Source organism: Musa acuminata, chromosome BXJ3-8 (assembly GCF_036884655.1).
Source record: "Musa acuminata AAA Group cultivar baxijiao chromosome BXJ3-8, Cavendish_Baxijiao_AAA, whole genome shotgun sequence".
Taxonomy (NCBI): Eukaryota; Viridiplantae; Streptophyta; class Magnoliopsida; order Zingiberales; family Musaceae; genus Musa; species Musa acuminata.
The window spans coordinates 36,642,680-36,652,052 of NC_088356.1; the positions used below are offsets into that span (position 1 = coordinate 36,642,680).

Genomic DNA, 9,373 nt, shown 5'->3' on the forward strand with positions numbered 1-9,373 from the left:
TCTTCATATCGACTCCAAGTGTGCCTTCATTTGTGTTGCTTTGGGTCGCTCCCCTACTTGATCTTGCAATACATCCACTAATGCATTCTCTCAAGCGAGATCATGCGACTACTCCTCGCCGCTCGCTCGATCCATTGAGCTTCATGGAGTTATTATTTTTAAGGTACTCCTCGACATGTAAAGTCTGTTGCACATGATTCTCCCTCCAGAGAGCCGGGACTTATCCCTCCGGGATATTTATCCCATTGGAGCAACATCTCTCTTTGTTTTGGAGACCACCATCCCCTTGGACTACTCTAATTTGCTAAACAAAATGTGCATTGTTTTGTCTCCTGCAAGTACACTTGCTAGATTATGACTCTACGTAAATACAGCCCCCGCTACACCACTCAAGGCCTAGCAATATGCTGAACTCGCTGCACACTTCAGCCTCCTATGGATGTATCATTCTTATGTCAAAGAGAAAGTTCCAATGCTCCATGGTACCGAGCTTTGGTCGTCTTGGGATGGCCACGAACGTTCCATAATCCGTATACAAGCCCTTGCATGAGTACCGAATTTTTCGAGTTAGTAATTCCCCTCATCTTTGTGAGCTTTGCACAACTCTTTCGGTCACTGAGCAACCCATTCTATCTTGCATGGTCTCATCCTTTACCAAGCGCCTCGCTTGCCTTGAGCACCATCAAGTATAGTTGTCAACATTGAGCCATAGCTCGAACTCAGCAATCCCAATCTTTGCGTACTATGTATTCTTCTAAGCTTACTTGTTCTCATAGGGCTTCTTGCACGAAGGGTTAGCCATTCCTCTAAATGCCAATTTCAGATGTCCGCTCCTCTGAGTGACTCCTTTTCCCTATATCTCCATGCCCATTTTCCCCCAAACAGTCGCGCGTGCTGGCTACCCTCAACGTAGCCCCGTTAGGTCCCCCACGTTTGTATGCCAAGTGTTTTTTTGAGTGCTTGTCCCACTCTGATACCATCTATCACGGACTTAGCTGATTTGTCTAAGTCGTGCGGTACCTTTGCGTGTCCGTCCGTAAAGATCAGCCTCCCCGAAACCTCCCATGGTCCCTTAGGACCTACAAAAGAGAAAACAGGTTAGAGAAAGTGTCTCACTCGGGATCCACAAGCAAACATTTCAGGAAACACTTCATAGACAATGCAAATTACAAACAAACTTTACAAGCTCTGAACGGTTGCACAACATTGGGACAAAATGGTCCACTATATACCGAATTCTCTCACAAGTGTTCACATGACACAATCTTTATTTACAAGCCTAAAATGGCCACCAACCCTAACTAAAATAGGGTTATTAAGCCTTAGACCATCCCTCTACATGCTGTGCAAAGCATGAACGAACCAAAAGACACGGACATACATAAGTATTACATCAAACATCCTATTTAGATTTTTGTTCGTGACACATAGGCTAGACCCTTTTTTATTGCCACCTCTTATACTCCTTTCTCTCTCTCCTCCTCATCCAATAGCCCTAGTTTGCAGCGTGTGGGCAACAAGAAGGGTCAGCTCCTTCTTGATCACATGGTGTGCATGGAAAGGAGGATTATCGCTAAAGAGGAGAATAGTTGACTTCCTTCATCCTCTCCCATAGATCTGTAGGTTTTCAGGATATACGATCTCCCTAGATAACATATCTTTCACATACGTATTGTTTTCGATTTTTTAGGTTTTTACGTATCAATCTTCACATGACGACGAGAAACTTTTTCTATGGAAAATTCTAGGATTTTATTTTTTTATTTTTTCGCTGCATATGTGATGCTACCCCAGGTTTCCTAATAATATGTATGTCAGCCCACATTGTCTTCCTTGAAGCAAATTTGATTAGTTAGAGTTCCAAAAAATAAAACACAATCGCAAGATCCACCATTGAAGTTGAATACCGAGTCATCATCAGAACCACTATAAAACTCAAATAGGTCACTAATTCACCAAACAAATTTGTATCATCTCTTAATCGACTTTTACAATACATTGTGAAAATGTGGTGCCACCTACTTATGCATCAACCTAGTGTTCCACTTGAAGCATATTGTCATCAACTTTCAATTTGTTAGATATCAAGTTGATAAACTCAACTACATATTTCTCACATCCATACTACTGACCAACTAATAGACTTTCTTATAATGCAAAATATTTTAGTTGTATTGATCCAAGATTGATATTCTTAACAAAAGCTCAATCTTACGGGGGCATGATAGAAGATCATGATAGGCAAATATGTAATAACAACTTTGTATTCCTTATATATTATAATTCTTAATTAATTTATGATTTAAGGATTAATCATAAATTTGAGTAAATGATTTGAATGCATATTCTGAGTACATAATTGAAAATTTTTTTCTTTACAACCTAAATAAATGTGTATTACCTTAATAAAAAAAATTATCTCTTTCACAATAAATTTTTCAATATTAATGTCAATAATACTTTGTTTTTATTACAATAGCGTAAAAGTTTTGAGTTTTAAAGTGAGTTAATATGCTAAAAAATAATTAGTTTGAGAAGGACTGCGTAATTGATTCTGTCACGTAAACCAATCAAAACAAATAAGTTTGGACGGCTCATTAGGTCATAGTCGGATCTCAGTGGACTAAGATGTAGGCCATGATTCATGACCCGAACGTTTAATTTGGGCCGATTTTGGGCTTTCCTAGGTCAATCTCAGCCCTAAGAAATAGACGGTAGTTTGTGATTCTGAGAGAACACATTACCTACTAATCATCATAGAAATGAAATATACTATTCAAATACTGAATATGTAACACATTTATATATACCTTTTTATAGAAATTTGGTTGACATGAATTCAGTTGGATCCAATAAACAATTGGATATTGGAAGCGTTAGATCCGAAATAGTTCAAATCCGAAACCCATCAAATTCTAGTTGCATTTTTTGAATGGTTGCGTGTTGGATGGGCTGGGTTACGACTGCTGACACAAAGCATTTCAGAGACCTCCGACGGAGTCGAGACATAAAGCGTTTCTCATAATCCGCCGACGACCGGTTCGGGTTTATATAACAGAGGGTTCGAGATACAACTACGATTCTTATATGATCCGGGTTTGTAAACTGGGAAGATCCGGATCCAATTACGATCCCATTTATAGACCTTCCCGCGCTTAAAGCGAGCGTAGGGAGCGGCGTGCACAGCAGGGAGGGGAGTGGCGAGATGTTCCGTAACAACCTCGTCGTGCTAGCGGATCCGCCGTCCTCATCGCCTTTCCTTCTCCGCCAACTCTCCCTCCTCCCCGCCCTCTCGCAGCCGACCTCCTCCTCCCTCGCCGCCGTCGAAGTAGAGACCCTTTGCTGGAAGATCTCTCGCCGGTGGCGCCTCGCGTGCTTCCTTCACCATCCCGACGTCTTCGTCATCTACCAGGTCCAAGCCCTAGTGCGTTCTCGGCTAATCCCCAATAGAATGGGGGTTCGAAGTTCTCTTCTTGATTCATCTCTCCTCGGCCGCAGGGAACTCAATCCCAGTCCGCTGAGCGCGCCCTTGAGGAATTCGTCCAAGGAGTACCCGGCATCAGTGTGAGTTCCAGGATCCATCTCGTTCTTTAACCTATTGCGATCGGTAAATTAACGAGTAGATGGCTTCTAGTTTTTGATATGGGATAGATAGATAAGATCTATCTTACAAGGACGAGGCTGATTCTAAATCTTGCAAGAATGAAGGTTGGGGCAGAGGAAGAGGTGGCATCGGCGTCATTGGTGACCAAAGCAGTGGAGATTGTGTTCAGGACCGTCATGCTTGATCATAAATGGGCATGTGTTGGTAACAACACGTTTGTTGATTCAGCATTTGCTGGAACCGATGAGAGGAAGAATGTTGGTGCCTTTAATTTGGTAAATCACTCATGATTCTTTCATTGTTGCACAGAGACATTTTCTGGCTTTTCTCGTCTATGACATAACTATTATATTTATATGTACTTGATCAAATAGGTCCTCTCTAGTGTTAGGTATTAGGTTTTTTGAAGCTCAGTTATATAGACCATTTCTTGCGTCATGATGAAGAAGCCTTATACGCATGATACAGGGTGATGTTACTCTGCTAATAACATAATCTTTGGTCTAGAACTTCACCTAGCCAGAAAAATGAGTTCGAAGTGACCATATGGGAAGGTACATTAATTGCAGAAAAATTAGTCGAAGTGATCATATGGGAAGGTACAGTAATAGCTCTTTGTTTATAGTCACATCATTATGTGTCATAATGGTGATGGATCCAACGTGAGAGATGAGAGAGATAAAATATTGAAGAGTTATATTGGTTTGAGCCTTTGAGGTATGTGTTGAAATATTTGAAAATAGAGTATCCTTAATTCGTGAGGTAGTTAGATATTAAGTTGCAAGATTCTTGAGTCACTTTATGTTTTACTAACCACATCAATACTCATCTACTTAATGAAATAGCTTGGTAAATATCCATCGTTTCCTTGAAGATTTTAATTGATATTCCATTATCTCTACCTCTTTGTTGGATTTGCACACTTTTATTTCTGCTATATTATCATAAAAGTAAACTATTAATTATGATTTAAGGCATGGTGATGCATCCTGGGAGTAGCTGGTTCTAGTTAGTTGTGTTCGGTGTGCTCTGCTCAGGTATAGTCTGGTTTTGAACCTAACTGGAACCTTTGAAGTATTTGTTTATCTGGACTGAAACCAAACTAATAAGGGGAAAGATTGGAACTGCAGCATTCTAAGAGAAAATTTGAGGGAGAAAGGAAAATGGACCAAAAGAGGGAGAGGGGAGAGAGGCAAAGAGGAAGAGGGAGAAAGGAGCATTGTAAGGGTAGACACAAAGCGAGGATACAAAACATTAGGCATTTGATTCTACTTAAAATTATAGAAAGTTTCTTGAAATTCTTGTATTAATTACAAACTTAAAATTGTAGTAAGAAAGTTGTCTGTGTTTTACCTGTAGTCAGCTTTAATTGATTATTTAAATTATTTCAAATGCATTAATTGTTTGCATTAATCATTTTTCGATTCACAAGTATATAGTCAGTTGTGGTGAAAGCATTTCTTCGCATCCTTTTTATCATCTTCTCAATTTGTTAGGACTCCATGTCAATGGGCATTTAGTCAATTTACCATTTCATAAAAGGGACCTGTCAGCAGTGGTTTCTATTAAAATTATCATGGTTGTCTTTAAACTAGATACAGTTAGTTGACAGAGGGGACACAAACAGTGAACTGAATTTATTTGTATCTTAATCAGCTTCTTCCTTATATGTCAAAGTGAATGTATTATTAATTGATTATTGGTTTGAGAGAAACTGTCGAAGAGCTAGGTTTCTAACATTTACTCAAGAAGAATAGAGGAGAAGCTGACTCCTATATACAAGTCAAACAAAAACATTGGCACCAATATTGTCTTCATAGACAGTTCTTAGTTGGTTCTACACCTAATATATTTCTTATAGGGGTTATTTTGTATCTTCAAAATTTTAAAGTCAGGAAATGTGCTTAATTTGAAATGGTTCTTATCCATCATCTGTTTTGTTGGAACTGGTGTTTATCATGCTTTGAGTTTGTGTCGTTACACCAAGTGTTGAAGTTTTCTTATGAAAAATTGTGCATACCTAACATGACAGAGGGTACAATCGGAGATGGATGATGGTTTTGTACTCCTTGTTTCACCAGAAGTACTTAGGTTCAGCAGATACAAGGTATCATTGCTATCTAGAAGCACAAAAGAAAGCAAGTTCGCATTATAGCCCCTCTTTTCTGTTATGTCAGGTTACAGATTTTGTTAGCTCTGAAGTTTGGGAGAGCTTTGACAATGGTGAGATAGTAATGTTCAAAGACTATGGCTTTTTGACAGCTTGTACCATTATTCCTACATTAAGTGAGGCACATGTTATAGGTAGATGAAGTCCTCTATACTGTGGGATATACATTTTATAACTTTCTGGGATATCATCAATTTCTGGACTAAGAACAGTGTTGATTGGATAGGAGTGTGCAAGCTGCTTCCTGATGAGGAAAATTTTGAAAGACTGGAATTGCTTTGGTCACTAAAGGTGGTACAGATTATCTGAATCTCCGTTTTCTACCATATCAAGAATGATGATCATCATAAGTTTTTTATTCAAATTTTGACACGAAATCCATATCATGCAGCATGGCCTAGCATTAAACAGTGAATACTTCATCTCCGTCCAACTTGCATATGGAAGCTATGCAATCAAATGGTCTTTTTTCTTAAGAGTAGTCCTTTTTGCATAATTTCATAAACACTGGTCATGGTCGTTCATGCTTTAGATCAGTTTCCTGTGTTTCTTCCTGTATTAAGAAATAATTGTTATTTCCTTGTTCTCTGTCTAAAATTGATTAAGACCAGGTTGCCATCAGCTTATATTCTTCAAGATCCCAGTTTTTCTCCAGCTCCTCAAACACCTAGAAGTGCAAAAGCTGTGGATGTTATAGACTCATTTATGAAAATATTTGGAGGTCAGAAATATTTTTCTGTTTATTTGTGTCTACTTATGTTTATCTTCTGCACACATAAAGTTGTTTTGTGTTAGTTATCTTAGTGTTCCTTTTCTGGGATTTGACTGTGCATCTTGCCTACTTCTATTTATTTATCCTTGATGCAGCTTGGGATTTCTTCAGTCAGGGACAGCTTAAAGTTAAGGTATGTTCAGAATTTCCTACTGCTATTGATTTTTCATCTTGTCCTCCTCAATCCACTTCATGTTTTTCCTCCCCAGCCATGCTTTTACCTTATTTTGCTAGTTTATACTATATGTTCTTGAATTCCTATAGCTTCTTTATACCCATTTGTGCTGAAAATATTAAATATTTTTAAGAATATTGGTGTCACTTACCACACATTGACTTTTTCTGGCTTATTAGAATGAGAGGCTTTAATTGATGGTAAATTGTTACCATCTATGCACACAAATGTGATACTGATTTGGGTGATGTTATTTTTGTATTAAGTTTCTTACTTTACTGCTACCTTTTGTATGTTATCTTGGATTGAAATGAATGGTGCTTATCTTTTGGTTTAACATCTTATGGTCATTCACCTGCATTTTCTGAAATTTTCTCATCAGCCTGGTTCTTAATATTATAGGAAGTATCCTCACTTGGTATTGTCACAAAAATACCTGTGTGGACAACAGCGACAAATAAATTCCCATGTTGCATGGCAAGAAACAAGGAAAATGCTGATATTCAGAATTCTCTTAGTCCAAAACATTTAACTTCAAGGGATCTAAAGTTAGCTTTGGGTACTTCTACATACCGATGAAAGAACACACTGCCATTTCCCTTGTCTATTTATGTTTCATGCTAGTAGCTGATATCCTTGGTTTCTAAGGTTAGACTTCCGCGCTCCAAAGCCTGGCATCCAGTTTGTTCATGGCAGTAGAATGTTAGAGCTTAACAATGTTAAAGAGACTGCCACGTGCGGAAGTAATTTAAATATCAGTACAGAGAATATCCAAAATGATGTTAATGCATGCTCAACTAGTGACACTCTTCCAGCTGTCATGAAAGGTCCACCTGTTTCTATCAGCATCGAGTCAGGTAATCTACATTGTACTTTCTTGTCCTTTGTTCTGCTGATTGTAATATACTAGAAGGAAGCAGCTGAAGCACAAAAATAATGAACTTTGTTTCTTCTGTGAATATGATGGATGGCATTTGTAACCCAAGGTTCGTGTTTGTTTTTCATTCGAACTTGTTCGAAAGAATATATGCTACTCTTTTCCTCACAGTTTTCTAGTTTGCCACTTTAATTTAATAATACTTCATTATATGATTCTATATTATTTTTGCTAAATGTTAGACTAGATCTAGCTTCCAACATCTGTTTAAGCAAAGTAATGAATGTTCACAAGGGCAGAATCTCTGCAAGTAAAATAATGTGTACTGCTGTCCAATCTACAGTTTCAGCTACCATTGAACCTTCCATCTAACTTTGGTTCTTTCTAAAATTAGGTCCAGTAAATGGTAGTTATTTTGCTGAAGTGAAGCACTCCTCTGCTGAATATGACCTAAGTGTAGTAAGTAAAAATAGTTTTTCTGGAAACTTTTCAAATTTACTTAATGAAGCAATAAGAAAAATAGATGTAGGTTAGCTAGACAACATTTATGATTGAACAAAGATTCAGTTTATCCTTTTTATTATGTATCATAATTATTTGCATTGGTTTTCATTTGGAAAGATGGTGCCTACCTAACTGCCTATTTTGCTTCATTTACAGTGCAAGAATATGAATGAGATAATTATAACCATACTTTTTCTAAAGAATACCTGCCCCTAAACCAAAGGCGAATTTGTCACTGTAAACTTATTGGAGCTTGCTTTCTGTAAGATGTAAACATATCCAATTGAAGAATGACTTGTTTTCAGGACCCTTCTCAGAGATTAAAAGGATCCAAGTGGAAGAAGGAAAAAACTAAAGCTTTTCTTGGTAGTAATGTTTCAGAAAACTCTGGAAAAGGTAGTTTTTTCTTCAAAAAATGTGCTAACACTGTGCAGTGAGCTTTTCTTGTCTCTATGTTTCATATTAATTTCGTTTTTATCTAGAGGTACTAGTAGAAACTTTCCGAAGGAGGCCAGAGAACAGTGAGAAGAATAGTTTGATAGACAGAATATTTTAGTTCTACAGTTACTATTTAGCTAACAGAATGTTGATGCAAATTCTCTTTTGTTTTTTAGTTTCTTGGGGATGGGGGCAGGTATGATTGACAGTGGCTTAAGTTATGATGCATAATTTAGTTCAAGATTTGCCATCTTGTATTCTGAGATTGTTCTTTCATGTTCAAGGTGTTATGAAATAGAGAACATAATTTACTTAATAGTTGTCTGTCATCCTTGACTTCCATTTCAGAGTACCAATAAACAAAGAACCTTCTAAACACAAGTAAAAAACCTAATATCTTTGTTGTGTATATGAGGACCACCAACTCATGTTAAAATGCATCAACAGATCTTAATCCATGAAGTAGATGGCACAAATGCTTATTGGAGGAATTTGATCGCATATAGCTTATCACTGATTCTGTTAGGAACCTTTTGTTCTGCTTTGTGTAATATATGTTGTTTCTAATTTTATGAAATTATATTGGAAATCTCTATTTCTTACTCTTCATCTCATTATTTACTTATTTTAAACTTCACGAGATAGAAGATACAGCAGGGGGCTCCAAGATGAGGGCCAAACAATGCGTGGACCAATCTGTCATCACTGCAAAAGTAGAAATCTGGAAAGTTGTTACATAATTTTATTCTTACTACGGAAAGATGGTGACGATGCAAATTGGTTGTTTCAGGTTATGGATTACTATAAGAGTGGGGAGCTGCAGTCCCTCACCA

At 37.5% G+C, this 9,373-nt stretch overlaps 1 protein-coding gene across 1 annotated transcript; it reads left to right on the top strand.

Annotated features, from left to right (window-relative positions):
- Positions 1-3,205: 3,205 nt before the first annotated feature.
- LOC135644180 (uncharacterized) lies at positions 3,206-8,833 on the top strand. The gene is made up of 14 exons (XM_065161649.1): positions 3,206-3,562; positions 3,652-3,879; positions 5,637-5,711; positions 5,782-5,908; positions 6,001-6,065; positions 6,166-6,236; positions 6,386-6,495; positions 6,642-6,679; positions 7,124-7,269; positions 7,370-7,578; positions 7,993-8,057; positions 8,408-8,498; positions 8,717-8,736; positions 8,825-8,833. The coding sequence occupies exons 1-14, from the start codon at positions 3,206-3,208 to the stop codon at positions 8,831-8,833; spliced, it is 1,611 nt and encodes a 536-aa protein (XP_065017721.1).
- The last annotated feature ends 540 nt before the right edge of the window (positions 8,834-9,373 follow it).

Excerpts from the sequence above, each read along its gene's own strand:
- LOC135644180 (XM_065161649.1), top strand. The coding sequence starts at position 3,206 with ATGTTCCGTAACAACCTCGTCGTGCTAGCGGATCCGCCGTCCTCATCG. Across the intron at positions 6,237-6,385 it reads GGAAGCTATGCAATCAAATG|GTTGCCATCAGCTTATATTC; the intron begins GTCTTTTTTCTT and ends GATTAAGACCAG. Across the intron at positions 6,496-6,641 it reads ATTTATGAAAATATTTGGAG|CTTGGGATTTCTTCAGTCAG; the intron begins GTCAGAAATATT and ends TCCTTGATGCAG.